We start from the raw sequence: 26,510 nt of genomic DNA, 5'->3' as shown, positions 1-26,510 counted from the left end.
TGAATGTGTCAGTCAGCTGAATGCTTGAACAAGGCAATTGTCATTTATTCACTTCAGAGCTTCACTTATCTTTTATTATCATGCACAGCATAATGGAAAGAAAACAGACAGAAACAGAATGCAATATGAATTTCGTATGCTAAGGGACTTTTACACCTTCAATCAAGTTGACATAACAACAATTTTGAACCAAAATATGTCACATGAATTGAAATGAACAAGTGAAGTGATTTAAAAAAACTGTTGCAGACGAGGAATGATATGTTAGACGTCCAGCTGATGTTTCCTATTCATTGTGATCGAAGTTTTTATTCTCATTGCCCTTTCCAAAGTTATGTTCTTGTACTTCGACGACGGATTTAGATTTGATATGCATCTCGTCGCTAGATGGCGATATAACTTCATGCTTGTTGCTCGTTTTCCCTCGTAGGCGTCTGATTAACTGGTATAGAGCGCCCAGAGGTATCCATATCGTGCATACCAGTGTGATGAGCACGCTTATTCCAACAACGTAATCCGGATAAAAGACTTCAAGGTTCCCGCCCTGCGTGATGAATACGAAAATTAAACAAATGCAGGCATGTGCGGGAAACAGACTATATTCAATTTGATTCATAAGGAATTTTCATCACATATATGTTTGTTGGAAGGTAGATACATAATGTTTTAACAAAACTCAGAAGCTACAAAAGCGATAGCTTGATTTTTAGCAAGAAGAACGCCGTTCCCGAGGCTTGATAAATACGTTGCTGAAACGCGTTCGAGACTTGAGCATTTGAAATACACCAACAGTCCGGAAGCTATGATTACAGAAGTTTTGCTATGTACAAATACATGTACCAAACCTAAACCAACATCACAAGAGGTCAGAAAAAGTTTAGTGTCAAGTTGATAGCAAGACAACAACCACAAAGAAAGGTATAGTAGGGTGTGAGGAGATGGGACACTTTCCATCCTATTTTCTCGTCTAAATGGTAGTAAACAATGAACATTTAAACAATTATAAAATCGTTTCCTACCGATTCCCATGGATTGTTGGTAAAGTTCAAAACACGATCAAGATATTTGGATATTATATGCAAGGGTGTCCCGTCTTCCCCCACACTACTATGTGTGTACATTGTGTATTATGTGTCTATTTAAAAGAGAATTACCAATTCTGATTGCCATGCCATGTAGGTGAGTGGTTTGATCGCACTATCATAGAGATAGTATATGAATACAGCTAAAAGAAGAAGGGGGCTGATAATAGGGATTGTCACTCTCCAATACCAGTAGCTTGCCACACGGAAAAAGTTGGATCTCGGTGGCAAAATTTCTCGCATGTCAGTTTCGAACCTGAAAACACATGAACTGGTAAACCGGCGCCGTGGATAGGTTGCGACAACTTTGGGTTGTGGGATCGAGGCTCTACGCTGTTTGGTAACTCGTAAGCGCGCACGAGGTGTAGAAAACAGAACACTCGTGTTATAACGATTGTAGTTTCCCTGCCACGATGATAATACATTGCATTCATTCATTCATTGAACTCAAGTTTGGTTGAACATTAATCTACAGAGTTCATGTTTATCATCGCTTGAAGTGTTTGCCTATTACAGGTCAATAACACGTTAAACACGCTGAACAATAACCGCACTAACTTTATATAGCCGTATATCCAAGCCAGCGTTGTAAGCTCGAAAAAGGCAATGATCAGCAATGGCAGAGAGCCGGCGTATTTGTCGAAAACATCAAGCCAGTAGTTGCCCGAGCCTTGCACAAAAGTTAACGAGACCAAAAACGACACGAGAACAATTCCCGCTGTCGAGAAAACAAATTTACTGACGATAAATATAACTCCACACCTAAATATTGGTATGTATGTTTGCTCATGCCGTTTTTCACTGATCCATCAAAGAAATTCAATTGTGAATAAAAACGCAACTTGATCAAACGGCAAACTCTTTCACTTGTGCCGTGGTAATAAAACTAAATTTCGAGCTCTTGTTTGTACAAGATAGCAAGGCGCTGGAACAGCGAACAAAGTATGGTATAGTAGGAAAAGACGGGCTTTTTGCATGTTATATCTAAATGTCTTGATCGTGTTTAAACAATTACCAACGGTCTATGGGAGTCGTGAGGATATGGTTCTGTATTCCTTTGAATGTTCTTCGTTTACTACCAAATAAGACAAGAAAATGGAATGAAAAGATCTTCCATCTTTCCCCACCCTACTATATACCAAATAAGTGATCGTAACCCACCTACAACGTACTCGTTTCGAAATCTTTTCGTGATGCCCATATCGTTGAGCGGTGTGAGGACACCTTCAATGTTCCCAAACATAGAATCAAGTCCCAGCGTCAGGAGCATGAGGAAAAACAAAACTGACCAGAAAGGCGCTCCGGGCATGCGAAGAATTGCTTCAGCGAATACTATGAACGCTAACCCAGTTCCTGAGGCTCCCTGTGCAAAATATTATAATTAAATATCTCATTACATATACCACACGAAGTATACCGAAATTAATAGCTGTATTTTTGTCCTTTTGAATGCGGCAACCAAGAACAAAAAAGAAAGGAATTAAAAAGATGCTTAAGAAGGGCAACACATTAGAAAATTGCAACAGCTTGTACGTCGTCTTAGCACAGAGGTTAGCGCGTCTGTGTCAAACCGATAGTGTGTCCTTGGGCAAGACACGTAACGGCCAAAGTTCCAACCCAGTAGTCCCTTACGGGACATCTAAATTGTCGGTCCTACATTTAAAAATCACTTCCCCGCTATGCGAAAAACCGAGGATAAATGCGACCTATTCATTCAGCTCAAAACGTTTTGTCTATAATTTTCGTGCTCAAATTACCTCGTCCAAATTTCTTTCCACGCTACACTCGGTCAAGTTATGGAACGCAGTGCCATTAGCAACTGAACCGAATTTATCAATGAGAAAGTCGTTGTAACCTGCTAAGGCGATGCTACCTTCCGGTTGTTCGTAATAATCCAACAAAATTTGAATGTTGCTGCAAAGAAATATAGTAGGGTAGGGGAAGACAAAACATGTTTAGCACATAATATCCGAATATCCGCATCGTGTTTTAAACAATTAACAACGGTCCATTGAAGTCGTGAGGCTTTATAATTCTTTAAATGTTCTTTGTTTACTACCAAATAGGACAAGAAAGTAGAGTGAAAAGGTGTCCCATATTTCCTCATTCCACTATATATTAAAATTTATACGTGTCTGTTGCGTAAGACTGTACATTGCACAAAACTCCGGCGCCGTGGCGTAGTGGTTAGCGCGCCTGCCTGTAACCAATAGGTAATGGGTTCAAGGCTCGACGCTGCTACCATTGTGGGCGTATGTGTCCTTGGGCAAGACACTTAACGACAATTGCTCCAACCCAGTGGTCACAAATGGGTTGTCCAAATTATCAGCCATACATAAAAAAAAAATACCCCAAAAAATAATCACCCACAAAGTAACGTACATGGTAACTCGTAAGCTGGCACGAGGTGTTAAACCCGTGTGATAACGACTGTCGTTTTCCGGCCACGCGATGATAAAGTAAGTTACATTCAAAAGATACAAATTGTAACTCACTCTGCAATACATGTTTCAAAATCGACCGTGGCCTTGAACCCAAGCACCGAAAATATGACCACGGTTGCCAGTAAACTGGTTGCACTGTTCGTTACAGCCACGATGTATGTGTTAGCTTCTACATCGCTATCTCTTGGGTTGTAACTTGAAAATGCGATCATTCCACCAAAGGCAAGACTCAGGGAGAAAAATATTTGTGTGGCTGCTGTTAGCCAGATTTGAGGGTTGCTCAGAAGTTCAATCTGTATATGAATGGTGGTAGTTTTTAGCATAAGTAAAGTGACTTTATAATCTAAAGACAACTTTTTTTTGGTTATTTTCGAGCGCATAAAACCTTTAAAATATCAGTTACTGTGTAAAAGCGACATTCCTGCGTTTAGAAACAGCTGAATATACATTTAAACTTATAATGAGTCTTTTAAAATACTTAATTTCTGTTAATTTACCCATAATTCAAAGTGTCAATATAAAAATCCTGTGTCCAGTTTGGCACCTTACTTTGCCTACCTTTGGGGTAAATAAATAACTGAGACCTGTACTCGAACCCGGGAGTGTGAGACCGCGAACAAGGAAGCAGAAGAGAACAACGTACGGGAAGGTAGCAGTGAAATAAACCACCTTAATGTAAAAAGTAATTAAACGATCATCTATAGGTTTTAATGCAAGTCACTTATTTACCTTGCCTGATGATGCTATGCCTTTGATAACGCACGCAGCTACGATAAGCCATGCTAGTATCATACAAGCCAGTAAATGAACTTGAATGCCCCCTGATTCACTTATGCTAGGACTGATATTAAGAGCTGTACGATACCAGTAATACTCGGTGGTTGAGCTTAACGCGCATTCTTGCACTGGAGCTGTGAGGTTTGCGTTTGGTGGACAGTCATTCCACGGTAGCGGCTCCTGTACAAACAATATTGGTGAATTAAAGTATATAGTGCTGCGGGGTAAGTTAGGACACCTTTAGCACATATATCCCAATATACTGTTCGTGTTTTAAACAGTTATCGGTATAAATAGGAGTCGTGATGTTCATTTTTTTAAATAGCTTGATGTTCTTTGTTTACTACTAGATAGGACAAGAAAATAGAATAAAAATGTCTACCAAATTCCCCCACCCTACTATATATCAAGAAAAGCATTTTTAAATGCAGGGGAGGTAAGTCGTTAGACGCACATTTAATGAAACAAAACTAATGATTGGTTGTAATGTTTACGGATTGATGCGGTTTACAAAATTCATCAGACCTTGCCATCAAACCACCCCTGGTTTGGCGCCTATTGAAAGCAGCGCTTTAAATTAATTTAATAATTAACATTGATAATGACCTGGAATGAATTGCATAGATACCACAAACACCAAGCGATGATAGTGTTGTAGTACATCCCAACCAGGAAAGATACGAACAAACTGCATAAGCCGAGACCTGTTAAAACAGACATGTTAATTTTTCAAACGGTTTAAAGAATGGCTTCGGACCGTCATATGGTAGGGTGGGGAAGATGGGACACATTTAGAACATAATATCCTAATCATGTTTTAAACAATTAACAACCGTCTACGAAAGCTGCGCGAGGAAACGGTTTTATAATTTTTTGAATGTTCTCTGTTTACTACCAAATGGTACAAAAACGTGTCCCATTTTTTCCCACTCTATAATGTGTTGTTCTGCATGCAATAAATTGTTCAATACACCAGTAATTCATGTTATTCTCTTGTGGCTATATATAACTTAAAGGAGAATATGCATATTCTGCCATGGCACCCCTTTTTCCGGGTTCGGGCTACAGTTTAAACAAATCGGTCGCGAATTCATGTTTACCTCGCACAGTAAACTGTACTGCGTCGTAATTTCCCTGTTTACTTGAATGCAAATGCACACATAATGTAAAGATTCTCAAAATAAAGCGCAGTAAAAACACTCTTAAAGTCTATCTTTGCGAAAACCAAAAGGATAAATAGGCAAATTTAAACTTTCGCGACCAATTCGACGCCTACAAATTCCCAAGCATGTTCCATAGCGATCAGAACAGAACGCCCATACTAACCTCGCATATACGGACTAAGTTTTAACCAACAACCAACGCTTCCGTTCTGCAACCATTGGCCGACGGATAGTTCAAGATAAAGCAATGGAACTCCTTCGAACACCAGCATTATTAAGTACGGGATAAGAAACGCCCCTGCATGAACAATAACGCATCTTTTATTCTGCAAAGTTACTGTGGCGTATAGAAATGAACGAATGCATAAATATCATATTATATTTATCCTCGCGTGATGGGCTAATTCCATAAGTTATAGTACACAGTTTTATTTTTTCTTCAAGCCTGAAAATTTGCTAGACGACCCATTAGTGGTCACTTGGTCGGAAAAACCAACGGGCAAAACTACCGTTGGAATATCTTGCCGTAGACACATAACAACAGCGGCTGCATTGTCGGGCTTCGAACCAGTATCTTCTATTTACCAGGCGAGCGCCTTAACTCGTGTATTTCAATAATCCAATGCTGTTATCATAATATCCCACCTCCACCGTTACTTTGCAGTTGATATGGGAACCTCCATACGTTTCCTAATCCAACAGCAAATCCTATGCAAGTTAACAGAAACTGAGCCTTATTATCCCACTGTGGTCGTTCCTCCTTCGTCTCCGCCATATTGCTTTTAATTTTACAAACAATTAAATATATTTTCTATAAAGCTCTTTTTAAATGTTGCTTATGGCCTAAACAACTCGCTGTATAGTGAGGTTGGGAAAAATGGGACACCTTTTCATTCTTTTTTTTGTGCAATTTGGTAGTAGACATATGAAACCTTATCTTCTCGACCCTTATAGACCGTTGTTAATTGTTTAAAACACAATCAGGATATTTGAATAATATGTGCCAAAGGTGTCCCATCTTACCCCACAGTACTTTATTGGTATATTGCGTAACTGTGGTAGACTACATAAGCAGAATTAATTTACAACTTTGAATAACTCTGCCCTTTACTATCCCAGGTCCCGTGGCTTAAAAACGCTGCAGGCCCTCGCCCTTACGCAATAGAATAACGTTTTCTTTGCTGCAAAACTGAAAAATTGTTATTCAAAATTTACTGCGCGCTTTTATATGAACGAACGCATATAAAAATATTTCCCCCTTTTGTAAACATTTTAACAAAGAAGGTGCCATAAAATACTCCTGTGGGGTCGACGCTTACTCTGTTTATTTCTGATGGATAGTGTTGAACAAAAGAACGATCAAACTTTTATAAAAAGAGCAAAATGTTTGCTAAAACTTAACGAGCTCGCTATATGCTTCAAACGAGAAGGCGTTAGCATTCTATTAGCTTAAAAACAGACGTTACAAAACATTCATACCACGTACTTATGTTTATTTGTATTGAGAATGTTTGTAATTTACAACACATGTGCGTGGGGGATGTTATCAAGTACACGTATTTGATCTTGCTAAAACGATAAGAATGTTTAATTACAAGCTTTAACGTATAACTTTCAAATTAAGAAAAACTAGTTTACGAACACCTTCTACAAAAATAAACTTACTCATAACCACACAGCAAGATGAGGTAGCCAAATTTGCTACATGGTATATAGTCATTCATTTATAAAATGCCCATGTAGAAAAAAGTGCTATTGTCTCAGTATTTCTATTGTCATGTAAAGTTGGTCCGCTGTATAATTATGAGGACGAATAACATTTACACAGCAAGGCATATGGTTTGTCCCTACATTGACGAGCAACCAAATCTTTTCCACGGCAGTAACTCAGAGAAAAAGTTTTTGAAGCCTTTTTCTTTGTCCACGAGAATACCTTCTGGCTTTTCGCCGTCGAAGCAATTTACTTTGACGATTCTGTAGAACCAGACTGTAGGAATGCCAACGCACGGAAGCACGATAAGAAGAATAATCACCATCGTTCCAAACCAAGGATAATCCAGCATCTGTTGACTTCCCTGAAAAGCAAACGTAAAGCTGACTATTTGGAGAACTCTATGTAACTTCACCATCAAAGTAACACACATGGTGACTCGTAAGCTGGCACGGGATGTATGAAACAGAACACCCGTGTTATAGCGACTGTCGTTTTTCGGCCACGCGAAGATAAAGCAAATTACATTGATTTATTCATTTAACTTGTTCTTTCAGTGATTGCTATATTTCTTGTCAATTAAGGTGTTTACATAACATTGAAGCATCAAGCATCGAACTACAGTTTGCTTTGGTTACGATGTAACACATTAACTACTGCGAGCCACGGCGGAGGCAACAAAAAAAAATCAAAAATTGTTGATGAACAAAAATCTCATATGTGATCTAAAAGTAGAACCAAATTTTTACAAAACTAAACAAACTTATTGATACAATTCCAAAAGATTTTACAACTCTGTACTCACGTCTCCGACCCAGGCACTGTATTGTAGCTGCCCCGTCGCAGTTGTGTATAAGTAGGCACCGAATACGACAAGTAGTATAACTGGTGAAATAATGAACCAGCACAGTCGGAAGTAGTAATACAGAATCCAACCAATGATCGATTGTGGTTTATCAAACATCCATTCCAAGTCTTCGTCAAATCTAATGTAATTATAGTAAAAAAAAAACAAGTTATATTGTAAGTTGGAGTATATGGAACACCTTTTCATTCTATTTTCTCGTCGCATTTGGCAATAAACAAAGAATATAAAACCGTATCCTCACGACTCCTATAGACCGTTGTTCACTGTTTAAAATGGGATTGGAAATTTTGAGTATTATGTGCTAAAAGCGTCCCATTTCCCCCCACAGTACTATATATAATCACTATATTTTACTATAGTAAAAGAACAAGTTATAATATAGGTTGAGTGAAATGTTCGAATTTTTTTTCTTATTTATTATTCCATTTGGTATTAAACACAGTGTTAAAAAATTTATATAACTGTATACTCTAAACCAACGTTTTTAAACCAATCAAATTACGACCAAGAAATATGGGATATTGTGTGCTAACGGTATTCGTCTTACCCCGAAGTGCCAACTATATTTTACAGTCATAAAATTACAGATGCATATAAACTTACTTTTTGAGTCCATAACCCCACGAAACGACAGTAATTTCGAAGAACGCAATCACTAGCAATGGTATTGAACCGGCATAGTTATTAAAAATGTCCACCCAGTAGTTCCCAGCTCTTGTACAAAAGATTAGGCCGATGGCACACGAAATAAGACAAACACATCCTAATGTCAATGCAAAGATTACTTTATATTAGACCCACTTTCGAGTTACCCACTTACGGGTTAATTACTAGACGTGTAAGTATGTGTGATTTTTAAAGTATTTGATCGAATTAGTACTTGGAGAATTACTGTGAAAAATAAGTGTTATGTTTTTCCGCACACTATACTGCTTACGAGTTACTTACCACACGTGTCAATTGGTGTTATTTATAGATATTCCATTTATATATAGGCTATATATATACAGTAGGGGGAGGGGGGAGAGATGGGACACCTTTTAACTCTGTTTTCTCGTCCCATTTAGCAGTAAACAATGAACAATCCGACATTTATAAATCTATATCCTCACGACTCCCATAGACCGTTGTTAATTGTTTAAAACACAATCGGGATATATGGATATTATGTGCTAAAAATGTCCCGTCTTCCCCCATCCTAATATATAGGTGTATATATATATAACTGATAAAAAATCGGTCAGACCATAAATAAGGGATCACTGGATTAAAGCAATTGTGGTTAAGTGTATTGCCCAAAGATATACATACAGATACGATGGTAGTAGAATTTAGGCATGGAAACCCTGATCTATAGTGGCGAGTGCTCTAAATACTGTGACCACAAATGTTAACATACCGGTTAAAACTGGTTTTGGAACCTTTAGCCCAAGATCAAATAGCGGCGTTACCACTCCTTCCACTGTACCGAACATAGACCCGAGTCCCAGTGATAGAAGCATCATGAAGAACAAGACAGACCATACAGGACTTCCTGGCATGTTGATAATAGCTTCAGTGAAGACGATGAACGCTAAACCAGTTCCTTGGGATGCCTGTCATGGGGTTCTTGCATTATTGGGCGGTATAGGGTAATTTAAAGTTGTAAGGGAGAATGTGGATCTTAATTTATTGTAGGACCCGGAACCTATAGAGCACAGTGCTTAATCTGCATGCGCGTCTACCTAAGAGAATATGGGTTCAAGGCTCAATGCTGCCACCATTGTTGGCGTATATTTTTTTGGACAATGCATTTACCTGGAATTGCTTTAACTCAGACTCTTGTGTGATTTTAAATGGTCAGGCATATAATATACACTAAATAAATAAATTATCCCCAAAAAATCGCCTACGTAGTCACATACATGGTAACTCGTAAGCGGGCACAAGGCGTGGGAAACAGAACACCTGTGTTATAACGGCTGTCGATGCCAACTATATACATAAGAATAGATAAGTTACATTCATTATCATTAGCAACCCTTGATACGAAAAGCTACTTTTTCGTGTATTTCAAATTCTTACCTCAGAGAGATACGCTTGTAAATCGCATGTAGCCAAACCAAGGCTATTCGTGGTAACAACTTCCCCGGCCCAGTTTTGAGTACCGTTCAGTGTCGCAACACGTATGTCGTAGTTATCGTAAGTTATATAGCCATCTGGTACGTCATATGCGTCCGACATAATCGCAATGTTGCTGTAACGATATTTTGTTATTTGACGTAATTAAGTTATATAGTAGGGTGGGGGTAGTTGGGACACTTTTTCATTCTTCGTTTACGTCCCATTTGGTAGTGAAAAAAAAATTTGAAGAATTTTAAAATTATAAAACCGTGATCTCACAACTTCCATGAACCATTGTTATTTGCTTAAAACACGATCAGGGTATTTGTATATTATGTGCTAAAAGTGCCCCATCCTACCTCACCGTACTATACATAAGTAATTTTATTCTGTTACCGCTATCAGGCATAATGTAAAAGTTTTTTTCAGCATATCTGGTCAACACCGCTAAACTTGCCTAATAGTATTAAAATTAATGAAACAAAAAACGTTTTTGTATACCAGAAAAATCGAAAAAAATATTTAGAGTAGTTTTTGCGTGAATGCCTACCCGTCTAAACATCTTTCGAACTGTACAGTTGCCCTGTAGCCAAGTATAGCAAAAATGACGATAGATGCAAAAATAGAAGTTAGGGAATTGGTCAAAGCAATAATAAGCGCATCTCGCTGGCAGTCTTGCTTTTTCGGGTTGTAACTTGAAAATGCAATCACTCCACCAAAACCGAGACCCAGAGAGAAAAAGATTTGTGTAGCCGCGTCCAACCATACTTGCGGATTTGAAAGAACTTGAATCTGTTGGAAAATAAACACATAAAACGTAAAAATAGTGTAGCAATCCATGCTTTTAATTATTCTCTGTTACTGTCCCATTTAATAGTAAACAAAGAACATTTAAATAATTATAAAACTCTACCCCTATATATAACGCCTCAAAAGGATCATTGGAAACGGTTAAAAAGACGATAAAAAGTGTGGGACATTATGTGCTATCGGTATACATCTTAACCCAAAGTTTTTCATTGTATTAACATATATATATATATATATACAGTGGGGTGGGGAAAGATGGGGCACCTTTTACCTCTATTTTCTCGTCTCATTTAGTGGTAAACAAAGAACATTTAAGGAATTATAAAACCATATTCTCACGACTCCCATAGACCGTTGGTAATTGTTTAAAATGTGATCAGGATGTTTAGATATTATGTGCTAAAGGTGTCCCATCCACCCTACTATATAGAAATGGCATTACTTTTACAACATTGCACTTTAAAAAAGGTATTGCTAATTCTATCGATAAACGTGTTAATGATTTTGCAAAGTAAAAGCAAAGTTTAGTTTGCGTGACAACATCAAAGTATTTGGTTGCGTAACAAACAATTGTACAGCGGCCACAAATTCAGTTGGTCACAGCAAAATATGCCATTAAACAGGTATTTGTGGCTTGGGTGATTTCATATTTACTTAAGTGCTAGTTCAGTTCGTTGTATAAAGTCGATTGCCTCTTTGCTGGTATAAATAATGCGTATAGGTTCGTCTATTGCAACCATTAATATATATATTATATATATATATATATTTTTTTTAATGAATGAATGAATGAATGAAACAACCAACAAAGACTATGAATGCAATCAAAACAGTAAAGCGATATTTTCGAACCTAATTGATATTTTTGTGTATGAGCATAATTTTTTGGGACAATGTATTTTTCAAAGTTTTTTTGTAAACACGTTAATAAGTTTATGCCACCTTTTTCAATCGTTTAAGGCTTTAAGACTTGTGGTTTACTCTTATTCATTGATACAGCTATGTACACACGGCGAACATTAACACTTTACTTTGCAAGCAAACCGGTTTCACAAATGATTAACCATAGCAGGAGTAATATCCATTAAGTTATTTTTGTCCACGAAAAATATTTTGTTCCATGACAACGCGGATGCTATTCATGAAAAAATACACCTTTTGTTTAAATTATTTGATGGTTGTTTTCGTATAGGTAACAAATAGTAAACACCGTTCTGTACATCATATTATAGTATTAGAGTAGGGTGTGGGGAAGATGGGACACGTTTTTTTTCTCGTTCTATTTGGTATTAAACAAAGAACAATCAAAGAATTATAAACCCGCATCCTCACGGCTTCTATAGACCGTTGATATATTTATTTAAAACACGATCAGGATTTATATGTGGAATATATAGGTGGGACACCTTTAGCACATATTATCCAAATATCCTGATCGTGTTTTAAACAATTAACAACTTTCTTTAGGAGTCTTGAGCATACTGTTTAATAATTCTTTCAATGTTCTTTGTTTACTACCAAATCTGACGAGAAAATAGAATGAAAAGGTGTCCCATCTTCCCCCACCCTACTATATATATATTTTAAATACGAAAATTAAAAACGAATTCTATCCAAAATGGTAATTTTTCACATGACTGAAATTCATTGTGGAACATTTTTTGCATTGATACCTTACGTTTAAGTTGTACGATGATGATTAGACTTTACAGTTTAAATATTTGCCAGTCGCCGTAACTGTGCCCACACTATTAAAATAGCGTATACCCCACAACTTTACAAACAAAACCTATGGAAAAGTACTAGTAAAACTACGGTGATATTTAACGTTGCCTAATTCCTGAAATTGTGCAATGTGTCCCGAAATGCAAATATTACACAAATCGAACACATTTTATTCGCATGAGACTATAATCAATTAAATTTTTGACTAACTTTTTTATTTTTGGCTCAAAATACGCCTGTATTTTCCCAACGCATTGAAAATAGACACAAAATTGTATAAATGCTTAATGCATTCAACTTATTTTGCAAGTTCGTTTATCAAGGGGGTATATGAAACGGAGATGACCAATTCATATATACTCAGTGTTTATTGTAAACGCCATTAAACTCACATTACGCGCATTGCAACCACCGCCGAACGTTTTACGAGGCCAAAACAAACCGGTAAAAACGTCCATCAATTTTCCGATGACATAGCGTTTTTCAAATGCTTGTTTCACGTGTTAAAAAAATAATTCATTGGGTCTTTTCGAGCTGTTATATAGTAGGATGGGGGAAGACGGGACACCTTTAGCAAATAATATCCAAATATGCTGGTCGTGTTTCAAACAATTAGCAACGGTCTATGGGAGTCGTGAGGATACGGGTTGATAATTCTTTAAGTGTTCTTTGTTTACTATCAAATGTGACAAGAAAATAGAATGAAAACGTGTCCCATCTTACCCCACCCTCTTTTTTAACGATGAAAACGTCTTTTTTAACGATGAAAACTTTTTTGTACGTCTTTTTTAACGATGAAAACTTTTTTGTTATGACTTATCTAAATTCAAAACAAAATAATTATAAAAGTTATTTATCTGTTCAAAAAGTATAGGCAAGGTCAAACTTAATAAAAGAAAGAGATGTAGAATTAGAGACAAAACGAAGTCATAAAAATATTAGGAGCGCTACTGCTAAACCCATTCGTATAAATTATACAGTATAAAAAGACCCGTGGCCATAGAGGCTTATAGTGTAGTTTTTATAGTTTTAGTTCTTAAAAAATACTACTCATATACTAATATGAGGTAAGATGGGACACCTTCTGCACAAGGGATCCAAATGTCCTGATCGTGTTTTAAACAATTAACAGCAGCATATAGAAGTTGTGAGGATACGGTTTTATAATTCTTTGAATGTTTTTTGTTTACCGGCAAATGGAACGAGAAAATAGAATGAAAAGGTGTCCCATCGTACTCCACCCTATTAAATCTTGTAAAAAAGTTGTATAACATTTAGGTCTTGTAAAATACTCGAAAATGTAAAACACTCACATCTGGTGTGAAAAGAAACTTGACGCCTTCTCCCGATCCCTTTAACGTTAACCCTCGAACCAGGAAAATGAACAACACGAGATATGGAAACGTAGCAGTGACGTACATTGCCTGTGAATCAGTGTGTTAATTTATCTGAACAAACTATATACGACGTACTTAGTGGTTGAATATTGGGTTAATGCATCAGATATGTATTTGTGAGGCCTGAGCTCCAGGAATTATAAATTAGTTCGAATAACAAACAAATTAAATTAATTGCACTTTTGGTTCAAATGGTCTCGCAACCGATAGGACGCTTTTTCGGTAAACTTCTGTATACTGTTTATTGAGCCCTAACCGGGTTCTGGGATAAACTCTTCTGCTGTATATAGCAATAAATAGGTGATGATCATTTTACTCAAACCACGCGTGTTATCGTTTCGAACGAATTTCAACTTTTTGTCACGATATATAATTACATTGTAATTATCGCATTTTTATTGTGTTGTAATAAAGAACGTTACTCGTCGTTTAAATTTGCCTATAAGTATAAACAACTCAGTAATCGTAGTAAGATTAGTATTCGATAAGCTGGGCACTCCCGCTTGCCCTTAATTTGTGAGAGTATTAACGCGAAACTGGGTGTTCCGTCTGTATTAACGTCTTTTAGTAAGTTTTAAACTGTGATTATGGATAAAACAGAAATCTACAAAAACAATATTATAATAATAATAACTTTATTTGTCTCTTCGAATACGATTTAGCGAAGATTTGGAAATATTTTTAACTTAAAAACAGAATATAGCCACAAAACAACAATTGTTAATAAACCATTTAATCAAACAACATGGAAATTTTAATCTGAGAAAAGTTTTCGTGAATATCCTACCTTTCCTGAACTCTCAATTCCTTTGATCATCGTTACCCATATCAGCCCCCATGCGAGTATGAGGCATATGACCACCCACCACACAAGACCACCAGTATGGTCCATGTCTGCACTGACATTGAGAGTCGATCTGTACCAGAAGTAATCCGTGACACCACTGTTTTCGCATTCGGCCACATACGCTGTGTTGTTGTCGGTCAGCGGACATTTCGCGTACGGCAAAGGGTCCTGGTATAAAATTATTAAGCAAATTTGAATATCACGCACTTCCCAATCGTGTTTTAAAAGCTACAATACCGCTCTTTTTTCCAGTCGTGAGAATACGGGTAAATAGTTTTCCAAAAGTTCTTTATTTCTATCAAATAGGGCGATAAAAGGGGAATCCAGACGTAGATCATTTTACTCCAACCCACACATACACATAACGCCATAAAGCGGTATAACAACGTCGATCCTCGAACTCGTAACCCCGGCGTTAGACGCGCGATGGCCGCACGATGACGGATCCAACTAATACAGTAGGGTGGGGAAAGATGGGACACATTTTCGTTCTATTTTCCCGTCCCATTTGGTGGGACGCAAATAACATTTATAAAAACGCTTCCTTGCGACTTCCATAGACCGTTATTAACTGTTGAAATCATGACCAGGATATTTGTATATTATGTGCTAAGGTGTTCCATTTCCCCCACCTTAATATATACCTACTTATAAATCCACCATACTTCCAACTTACCGTAAAAGAGTTACAAATATACCAGAAGCACCAAGCTATGATGGTATTGTAGTAGAGGCCAACCATAAACGATACAACCATGCTTCCAATGCCGATACCGCCGAGGTATGGGTGGAATTTGACCCACGTTCCAATCGCACCTTGTCTTAACCGCTGTCCAACTGCCAACTCGAGTAGAAATAAAGGAATTCCCTCAAAGATTAACATGAGTATGTACGGAATGAGAAAAGCGCCTGTGAATTAGAATTTTGCAGAACTGAGAATTTAAATTTTACAGAACTGAGAATTTTTGTGTATGGCTGTAGGTTTAAATCGTATATAAGTTTGTCAGTTTTTCGCTTATTCTTATGATAAGAGGCTTGAATACAGAATATGTAAAAATGCAGTTAAGTTTTTTACTAGAAATCTCCACATATTGCCCAAAAGTCTTGCGACGTGGTAAAGCGATTCACTGCCTCTCATCATAGAAAATTTCAACTTTACCGCAAAACAATGAACTCTCCCCAAAGTAATCACCCACCAAGTTACATATATACATATAGTAACTCATAAAGTGTGCGTAAACAGAATACCCGTGTTATAACGACTGTCGTTGCCATGCTTCGTGTCGCTGCCATAAACAAGACATTCATTCCGTACATACCTCCTCCGTACGTTTGCGCCAGATAAGGAAACCTCCAAATATTGCCAAGTCCCACAGCATAGGCTATGCAAGCCAATAGAAATTGAACTTGGTTGTCCCATGCGGGCCTCCCCCCCTCGACGTCCGGTTCAACGTGACGTCCCATGCCGATATCGTAACCATCCGGAACCTCTGATGCTTTTTCAATATCATCTTTTTTGAAATCCTTCATTTCCGTTTCATCGTCATTTTTGAAAGCCGGGTTCTCATACTCGTTTTTGGTGCTGTAACCGTTTTCTGACATTTTTATCTCATCCAAGTGCGAACCACTTCAAAGATGGATAGATACCAGATTTTATTACAAACAATTAGCAATTCACGAAAGTTAAAAAAACGACATAAAACTATAAAATAAAATTATACTTATTAAATATGAAGAAAAATATGCATTTTTAATCATTCTATTGCAACAAATCGGTATTTTTCGTATTCTCTTATACGAAGATTGCATACAAGCTTAACGTTTCATCTGTTTCCATTGGAATAAAATAGAAAACGTCCCACCGCCTGCCCTAACTTTTTATAAGCTTCACAAATTATCAAAGTTTACCGTTGAACTCCTGATAAATGATTATTCAGCTATTTTAAACCCAACTTCGTTTATAAGTGATGCCGTCTCCTTCTTCGTATGACCCCGCTCTACTAAATACATGTTTGCACACTGATCCTAATGAAGACCGCACCTAAACCTTTACATAGCCGATGCATTCACATATAATGTTCTTTGTGCAACCGAAGTCGTATTTGAGCAAACCAAATATCCAACTTATATAAGTAGACCTTTAAAAATGGACGGTGAACAAAACTTTGCGAAGTCATCATAATTGAAGGTTTATTTAGCTCTCCTATTGTAGGGAAAGATCCTATGGATGCTCCAAAACGATAAACCCGACTTACCGAAAACGCGGCGGTCGTTAGACCATGCTTATTGATAAACCACATACATACAAACTTTAGCGCAAACTCGGCTATATCTTTACAACATTAGACAAATTCTCTTTCATGTATTTTCATGGGATTATAAAGTGTCTATTTTAGGTAACAAGACTTTAATAAAAATATCAGTGTCCCATATTGTTGGCGGCTTTGTTTGCGAGTGTCTCTGTATTGACAACGTTTATAATTAACTTGGAAGTAATGAGTATACAGCAGCAGACACAGAAGTTTGTCGGGGGTATCCTATGGTTGTACATCATGTGAGCAAATATACTTCAACTGCTAGTGAATAATATTTGATATACGCACAAGTCGTACAAATACACGACTACAAATAAGTCATACTTGTCGAAGTTTGTATTCCCCTGTTTTCGATCAATCTTATCAGCCACAAAAAATGGAAAAATTCCAAAAACGTAGACACCCACAAAGTAACATACATGGTAACTCGTAAGCTAATACAGAGCACCCGTGTGAAAACGACTGTCGTTTTCCGGCCACGCGAGAATAAAGTAAGTTACATTGATTCATTCACTGACAGTTTCCCACCAAAACTGAAGTATTAATCAATTATGAATCGGCAGTGCTTTCAGTGGGAAGATTTCGGAAAATGTGGGTCTAATGTCACAGTAAACTTTGTGTTTGTTTTAAAAACAATCATCGTTAAATCAACATCGCAATTCTGTCAATCACTCCACAATAAACTATATGGCTAATGGAAACAGGCTGTTTGTTTGTATATCATAAAATACTTGCGTCGTATTATCTGACCAAACAAAAGCGTTACAGGAACGGTCCAGCTTCAAAATTTGCTGATGCATCAGAGTTTACATTTGAAATGTGATTAATTACGAAAATCCAGCGAATAGAATTGTCACAACAAGTCATTAGCGACGGATATTTCGCCTTTGAAACTTAAAGGCGATAATGACTTTGCCCGTTTCATGCGGCGATAAACGAACTAATTAGACACCTCCTACAGATATAATGGTAATTCAGAATCGTGTGGTTATGTAATTCGCAAAAACATTTTAACAAAACAGGTTGATTTGAAACTTGTATTATGGAACTCAGTATGCATCAGGTAAGACGACGTGTACAATTTTTTCCAAAATAACGAATATAGTGAGTTGGGTATGATGGTTCATTTTTTAATATCCCTTATTGCCTCGTTTTGTAGACTAATAATGTTCAAAGAACTATATACCATATTTTCACGTCTGAAAAGCGGTGTTAATTGTAAAACTAAAATGCAGATATAGTAGGGTGGGGGAAGGTGGGACACATTTAACACATAACATCTAAATATCCTGATCGTGTTTTAAACAATTAATAACGGTCTATGGGTCGTGAGAATATTGTTTTGGGGAAAAATGGGGAAAAAAATAAGCTAAAAGGGTGTCCCATTTCCCCCACCCTACTATATGTACGGAATATTATGTCATAACGGTATCCACGTTCCAACAGTTCTACATAAACCATGACGAGCTTTTTGCACAGTCATTTTAAACCTTATGTAATTTGTTTGCTTAGGATCCTATAGATGATTGGTTGATGGAATTATTACGAGAAAATGAATGCGGTACCGACAGTAACGATTTCCAAGAACAGCAACTTGTAAAGAAAACTGATGTTTTTTCTACAACTGCACAACAACACGCACAACTTGAGAGTAGTGAAAACATTTATCCCTCTATAGCCTCACAGGTTCGACCGTTTACCAGAAACAACGCAAATATTTATCATAGCCAGGAGCAATGTCCAAAGTTTCCAAACACCCACCGTCATGCGTTTGGAAAGCAACGTAACGAAAGAAACCCGTTAACCAATGTGTGTCTCAACAAACAGCATACAAACCAAAAACCAGACTCTTGTGTTCCAAAAAATCGATATTATCGGACTTTAAAATTAAAATCAAAGCGACAAACCGCTAGTGAAAGAGAACGGTTAAGAATGCAGAAAATTACTGAACAGTTAATGACTCTGAAGCACCACCTACCAGATCACTATTTTCGGAATGATAATCCGTCAAAAGTCCAAATTCTAAGGAAATCTATTTCTTACATACACACTCTTTCGAAATTATTACAAGAAGGAAAAACGTAGTCGAACGTAAATACCGTCATTTTATGGTTAATTTGCTGACAAGTGTTTGCATTTAAAATAAATAAACAGTTTTATTCTAAACTTTCATTTCCTTTTTAAAAACAGAAGTGCAATAGTATTTCAGCGCCATCAAAAGATCACTATTTGTCGATGGAATACAAAATTGGTGTCTATAATTATCTTTCCAACCCAGTGAATGCAAGAAATTTAAAATATAGATGATATCTGTGTGAAACAAAATTATAATCCCTTATCACGGTGATTCAGCAATTTTGCGACAGCGCCATTTCTTTTGAATTCAATTATTGTTTTTGTATGTTAATGTAACGGCTATGTCGGTTAACGTATGCGTAGCAGTGTAGCACAGTGTTGGGTTGTGTAGTCTTGTTTCATTATTTTGTCGGCACTAGTGAAGAATCCGGTACATAGCAGCTTAGGCTGGTGGAAAGTGTTAGAGATTGGTGGTTAGGAGGGTAGTGGTTATACCTATAGGGGTTAGTAGTTAACTTATGGGTTAGTAGTTAGTGGTTAGTGGTTAGCAAATAAGGTGAGGAGCAGATTCTTCACTGGCACCATTTTTACAAACATTATTTATACAGAAACAGTAGAACACACGTTTATATAGTAATAGTATCACTGTTACATACTTACAACTGAAAACAATGTCCAAGTTTTTGCATATTCGTGTCGTCTCTGATATCATGTGACCATGGTGTTGGGTTGGGAAAAGGAACTTGGAAACTGCCATGAAAGCCAGTGAAAACGAATATAAGTTTAAGGTAATCTTACAGTGGTCAAATACAAAACAGCTAATGAGGTAAAATGGGAGCTAGGAGTCAATTGTAAAAAAGGAGTGAATAAAAATTGAAAAAGATAGTTGATGTTTTTATTTCATATTTTTTTTGTGCCGAGTGTTTGAATCAAGGATTTAATAATTTAGGTTTTTCCATGGTTTATAACAAAAGTGAAATTGCAGTTCTAAAATTGAAAAAAAAATTTGCAGTTCTAAAATTGTTATTATCTCTTCAGGTTACATGGGAGCCCTTTCTTTTACGACCTAACATGCCCTTAGAAGGCATTGCTAAGCAAGGGGATTTTGGACCTCATACACCAGGGTCAGTTCAACCACTCTCCCTTCTTTAATAATGAAAAATTTGGCTATATTTTCCTAATCTGGGTTTAATAGTAACTGTTATGATCAACCTATTCCCTGTCTCTGATTACAAATTTACAATTACGGTCTGGCGCTCTTCTTTTTAAGTTATCTCATTGTCGGCTTATATTTCTATTTGTATTATTGCAACAGTGTAGTGTCTTCTATTTCTGTATACATTAACGCAAATTGTGTGGTATTTTCCATTCTTATTTTGTATCAATATGTGTATTTTGATATCCACAATTGTTTTTTGCATAACCTAGTATTACCATATAGTGCAGTAACTTTCGGAAAATCACAAATTCACAACCACAATAACAACACCCTCCTCATAAATTAAAGGGAAATTATTACTTGTGGATTTCAAAAATTATTAAGCAAAAATGTGAGATGTTGTGGAAATAGAATCTTACAGTAACTGTAGTATATAATTTGGTGCAGGACTAAACACCTTATTATCAAGTTATAATTTAGCAAAATGTGTCATGAGAACTTTGTTCAGCAACATCTGTTCAGTACTTACTACTACTTTTATTTTTATGTAACTTAAAAAATAAAACATCTTTTTTTTATTTATTTAAAAACCATTTTACTCTTTTAAAAGCCATTTTAAAACAAGCACTGTTTTTTCCCTGTTCACAAAAAATTATTGTCACCTCAATACAGAGCACAAAGACTGATAAATGTTGGGAGAAAAGTTGGCGTTGAATTTGCTTTCAAACAACCACGATACCCTTATACATTGTTTGGACATTGTGCTTTGGAGTTTGCTATCAAGAAAGATCCATCTGGTTCAATACAAACTCAGGTGTGGATGGTTTAAGGTGGCTGTACACAGTACCCGGAATTCATCCGTTTTGTCCGTATTTCGCTGCCGCATGCGAAACTCGATAATGGGTTTGCATACGACTTCGCAAGCGAATTCGCATGCCGGATACTGTGTACAGCCTTCTTAAGTGTGTATTTTTTATGTGTGGATATATTAGTGTGTATTTTCATGCCTAACTACTTTCTTAGCCATCATATAATTAAACAATGTGTCCCTGTGTCATATTCTCCAAGTGTTATAGTTTTTAACACAATACATAATTTATATGATAGGCCTCCTGGACTACTTTAAACAATGTTTATCGCAAATAGAACACCTAACAATCCAAAAACGAGAGCTAGTGGCCATTTAGAAAAATATAAATTTTTTTTTTAATTTTTATCTGATATTAAGCAAGTTATTTTCAGGCAAAAAAACTCTGTATTTACAAAACATATAGTATTCTAAATTTGTAGATTTTTATTATTATAATTCACAGCTTCAAGAATCTCTGTTCAAAAGTTATTTTACTGATGGGGAATACCCTGATGTGGAAACAGTATCCACTGTAGCTGCAACATGCGGCTTGAACAGGGAGGAAGTGAAAAGTTTTATAAGTGATGAAAGCAACTTGGCTGCTGTTAAAAGAAAAGCCGCTCAGTGGTCAGCTAATGGGGTCTCTGGTAAGCAATGTATTGGAATTGAATGAATGTAGGAAGCTTATTTATTCCTGTGTGGCAATGCAACAAATGTCGTAATAACATGGATGATCTGTTTCATACACCTTTTGCTGGCCTATCATTTGATATTTGCCCATTGATTTAAATTTACAAAGGTAGCAGTGTTGAGCTTTGAACCCGTATCCTCCTGGGCTAGAGGCAAATATTTTATTTATCAGTGACTATTAGCCCGTTAAGTCAATAGCCATACAACAGTGTTACTGTGTCAGAACTTACATTTTAAGCAGAAGGTATCAGGTTAACAACACATGCCAGCTTACGAGTTACGATGTATGTTACTTTGAGGGTGATTACTTTTGGGAGGATTTTTTTTGAATGGCTGTCAATTTGGACAATCCATCAGTGATTACTGGGTTGGAGTAACAATGTATTTCTAAATACAACTCTATCATTGCTACTTTTACTTAACACTTACATACAAACAGGTGTTCCTTATTTTATCATCAATGACTGCCCTGTGTTCTCTGGTGCACAAGAACCTGCAGCTTTCCAAAATATCTTTGCAAAAGTGGCAGAAAAATACCCCATGCCTTCACAATAACATATCCCTTCAACACTACAGTTTCAAGCCTAAAACCCTCAGTTTTAAGATGTATTTACTTTTTATGCACTTTATATAGTAGGGTGGGGGAAAATGGGACATTTTTAGCACATAATATCCAAATATCCTGATCTTGTTTTAAACAATTTACTACGATTTCTGGGAGTCACGAGGATACGGTTCTATAATTATTAAAAATTTTGTTTACTACCAAATAGGGAAAAGGTGTCCCATTTTCCCCACCCAACTATATTACAAATCACCTATGTAAGTTATAATATTAATTATCAATCAATTGATAAAAGACATGCAACTAAATGAAGGTGGCAGAACGAAGCATTCCATGCATTCTGCTGTTGGATAAACTTGTTGTACGCTTTGTCAATTATTGGTATATAAAAATCAAATAAAATGTTTTTAATCGTAAATTGTGGTCGTTTGGATTATTGTCGGGTTATAACATTTTCAATGCAATTATTCTGCCTCAACACGTTATGGTTGTCCTTCACAGTTTGGAGCTTGGTAGGTTTTTGCTTTTGTAATGGCAATCACATTAGAGGCCACTGGGTTGAGGCATTACTGTGGCACAGTGGTTCGAGGGTTTGCATTGTAACTAAAAGCGCTTCGGCTTCGATGCCTGGAGCTGCCACCATTGATGGTTGTATGTGTTTTGGGCAAGACATGAATGAGAATTGCTATAAACCATGGTTACCTATGGATTGTCTGGATTGCTATATAAGAAATAAACAAGTCTCCCACAAACATTTCTTAATGGGAACTCTTGCGTCGTTGCCACGCGCGGATAAATAAGTTAGATTTATTCAATCAATATTCTGTCAAACATTTATATATATATCCCAGGTTACTCTAGAGATGTTCATTAAAACCAGTAAGAAATGAATAATAGTAAACTATTGCATAGTAGCGTAAACTATAACCCGAGTCAACTCTGTATTATATATTCCACCACCGAGGCGCTAACGTACCGTGTGATAAGAAATCGGTCGCCATAGCACACCGATTAGCACGTCTGTCTTTATATCGGAGAGGTTCCGTGTTCAAGGCTCGACGCTGTTACCATTTTAGGTGCATGTGTCCTTTTAAACACAATTTTCAAAAAGATGTCACTTTTAAAAGTCGAATAGCCTACATGGTAACTCGTAAACTATGACACGAGGCGTATATGAAACGTTACGACTGTCGTTGCCTACATATAGCCACGCGTGAGGGTAACGTACTTCATATGATCCATAACCTTTAGGATACGAGTGGCGACAAAAATAGATAAGTTATAGCATGTATATATCTACGACATATATACATACGCAGTAACTGTGTATATTATTTTGACACAAAACTTATGACGTACCATTTTCGCACACGTAGATACAAATGTTTGTCGTATTCTGTTTTGGATTAAGTTGGCTTGAACTTTTTAGCCGGTTGAAGATGTCTTATCGCTTCTAAAAAAACACGACAGTGATCGAAAAACTATGGTTTGAAGATTGCTAATTGAACCTGTGTAACCTACAATGTTAGCCACAGAGACCACATTTATATGTTTGGGCAATAATGTGTGTATTATATTCATATATATATATAGCAGACTACTTGCAGTGAGTTTTTAGTTATTGTTGTAGAAAGGGTGATTTTTAATTTAAGTCGTTTCGTATTAATCACCATCTCTCAAAGGCTACCGTATACGTTGGATTGGTCGGTAATATAGTTATAAAGTACTGTGTGGTATCGTTATACATAGTATTGCGGAATAAGATGACACCTTTAGCATATCCAATGCTTACTGGTCAAGTTTTATAATTTAGCTAGCTTTTATGGCCATAAGGATAGCCTACGGTTATATAATAGGGTGGGAGGGGGTAGATGGGACACCTTTAGCACATAATATTCTAATATCATGCTCGTGTTTTAAACAATTAACGACGGTATATAGAAGTCGTGGGGATAAAGTTTTATAATTCTTTGAATGTTCTTTGTTTACTACTAAATGGAACGAAAAAATAGAGCTAAAAGGTGCCCCATCTCCCCCCACCCTACTGTATGTTTATATAAATATTCTTGTTCACTACCAAATGTAACGAGAAAAAGAATGACACGGACCATCTTACCCCAACTAGCAATACTATATGCTCTATAAAGGAGATTTTAATTATGTGTGGTTTTTTGAAAAAATGTATGTAACATCTTTTTGGAAAAAATGTGTGTAACATCTGTCTTTTAAGATCGTATATTAAAATAATGAAATTGTTTTAGCAACAAAACCGTTACACAGAATATGTCAGTTAATAACTCAGGACTCGCCACATAACGATTACGCGCCGTTCGATTAACTATATGTCTGTTGATCGCAAACATTTTAGTACCACAATAAATCAGAAGCTATTGCTCGTATTTGCAGATACTTGCGAAAAAACACTTTGATCTGGCGGCAAAGGCCGGCCACTTTCAAATTCGCTATTTAATAAGTCATAAATCTAGTATCTTGATTGCAGTGCCACTGTGTGAAGCCATACTGTAAATTTTACAGCTTTATATATCACCCTGCTTTAATTAACCAGTTGTTTCAGGCTTTTGGTCAATATATTCACACCTCGATCAAATATCCAGACTGTATACAGAAGACAGTCGCCAGACGTCAAACCATAAGATAGTATGTCGTATCATTACGTCTCATTTTATTTGCGATAACGCATTTTCTGTTGTCACGAATTAAGCCGTTCATTCTTTGATCCGTGAAGAGTAAAAAATACTCCATAATCCGTGTATTTATTCAGTGAATCATCGTAACTGATTTAAATCCCTATCCTTTTAAATCAGACTAAGGATTCGTAATATAACCACCGATCATGTTTTAAAGAATTAACAACGGTCTATGGGAGTCGTAGGGATATGGTTTTATAATTCTTTGAACGTTCTTTGTATACTACTAAGTAGGATAAGAAAATAGAATAAAAATGTGTCCCATCTTTCCCCATCCTAATAGTTCAAATGCGAGCAATGTTATGCGAACAATGTTATGCGACCATGGGCTTCTCATAGCAAACTAAAAGGTTATAAACCATTAATTAATTACTCACCTTAACACAGCAACTATTTGCCAGTTATTGACGTCAGTAGCGGCTCCTCATACAAAAAATATTTGCCGATTGGGTTTGCAGAAAATTGTACGTTACACAAGTCACGAACGGGCAAATGTTAGTTTATTTGTTTCAAGAGATACCGCTGCAACACTACTACCGATAAGCGCACTTGAAATGCTGCGCAAAAAAATTGCACCGAAACCCACAAATATTAAGTATGTTACCCTGTATAGTAATTTCGCAATGAGGCGTGTGAATTTGCATTTTCGCATGCGTTAACCTGTATGTAATAGGGTGGGGGAAGACGGTACACCTTTAGCACATATTATCTAATTATCCTGATCGTTTTTTTCGGTTTATTGGAGTCGTGAGGATACGGTTTAATAATTCTTTAAATGTTCTTTGTTTACTACAAAATGGGACGAGAAATGGGATGAAAAGATGTCCCATCTTCCCCCACCCTACTATATCACAAATAGGCGGTGTCCTAGGCAAGACACGCCTGAGTACTGGAATATAAACCCGAGTTAACCCACTACCGTATAATGCGTTATTAGAATTATAAACGTATCTTTACCCCAAGACCTGGAAAATAATAGCACCCACCTAAAACTCAATAGTTTGATTGTCCAACTTCAAATATCCAAACATTCAAAACACTTGTAGGGCAAATACGATCCAAAATACGGAGTATTGCACGCGTTGCTAGGCGTGGTAATGTCAAATAATCGATGCAACCGCATTTAAATATTGGGCTATGGCCGAACCATTTCAATTGAGAAAAACCAATCAAACATGGCCGTGGAATCGTCCAAAACATTACTCACACAATATAGAACC

The 26,510-nt window shown here is 36.7% G+C and overlaps 4 protein-coding genes across 4 annotated transcripts; 2 read left to right on the top strand and 2 right to left on the bottom strand.

The window, feature by feature from the left end:
- Positions 1-52: 52 nt before the first annotated feature.
- On the bottom strand, positions 53-6,263 carry LOC149738654 (sodium-dependent neutral amino acid transporter B(0)AT1-like). The gene is made up of 11 exons (XM_089874688.1): positions 6,112-6,263; positions 5,630-5,764; positions 4,910-5,007; positions 4,256-4,483; positions 4,085-4,195; positions 3,578-3,819; positions 2,840-2,996; positions 2,244-2,445; positions 1,641-1,800; positions 1,155-1,338; positions 53-544 (listed from the first exon to the last, which is right to left on the bottom strand). Exons 1-11 carry the CDS (start codon positions 6,239-6,241, stop codon positions 287-289), a joined length of 1,905 nt encoding a protein of 634 aa, XP_089730814.1. The 5' UTR covers positions 6,242-6,263; the 3' UTR covers positions 53-286.
- A 675-nt stretch (positions 6,264-6,938) lies between these two features.
- Positions 6,939-16,625, bottom strand: LOC149738653 (sodium- and chloride-dependent transporter XTRP3-like). The gene is made up of 10 exons (XM_089874686.1): positions 16,247-16,625; positions 15,604-15,836; positions 14,868-15,095; positions 13,997-14,107; positions 10,699-10,940; positions 10,110-10,281; positions 9,445-9,640; positions 8,649-8,808; positions 7,983-8,163; positions 6,939-7,541 (listed from the first exon to the last, which is right to left on the bottom strand). Exons 1-10 carry the CDS (start codon positions 16,527-16,529, stop codon positions 7,314-7,316), a joined length of 2,034 nt encoding a protein of 677 aa, XP_089730812.1. The 5' UTR covers positions 16,530-16,625; the 3' UTR covers positions 6,939-7,313.
- A 1,609-nt stretch (positions 16,626-18,234) lies between these two features.
- LOC149738652 (uncharacterized) lies at positions 18,235-19,408 on the top strand. Its single transcript, XM_089874733.1, has 2 exons — positions 18,235-18,305; positions 18,755-19,408. Exons 1-2 carry the CDS (start codon positions 18,285-18,287, stop codon positions 19,325-19,327), a joined length of 594 nt encoding a protein of 197 aa, XP_089730859.1. The 5' UTR covers positions 18,235-18,284; the 3' UTR covers positions 19,328-19,408.
- Positions 19,409-19,903: 495 nt separating this feature from the next.
- Positions 19,904-23,000, top strand: LOC149738651 (uncharacterized). The gene is made up of 5 exons (XM_089874729.1): positions 19,904-20,106; positions 20,357-20,442; positions 21,150-21,291; positions 21,791-21,974; positions 22,457-23,000. The coding sequence occupies exons 1-5, from the start codon at positions 19,990-19,992 to the stop codon at positions 22,570-22,572; spliced, it is 645 nt and encodes a 214-aa protein (XP_089730855.1). The 5' UTR covers positions 19,904-19,989; the 3' UTR covers positions 22,573-23,000.
- The last annotated feature ends 3,510 nt before the right edge of the window (positions 23,001-26,510 follow it).

The sequence above is a fragment of the Ciona robusta genome, chromosome 3 (assembly GCF_009617815.1).
Source record: "Ciona robusta chromosome 3, ASM961781v2".
Taxonomy (NCBI): domain Eukaryota; kingdom Metazoa; phylum Chordata; class Ascidiacea; order Phlebobranchia; family Cionidae; genus Ciona; species Ciona robusta.
This window is presented reverse-complemented; position numbering and strand designations above follow the sequence as displayed.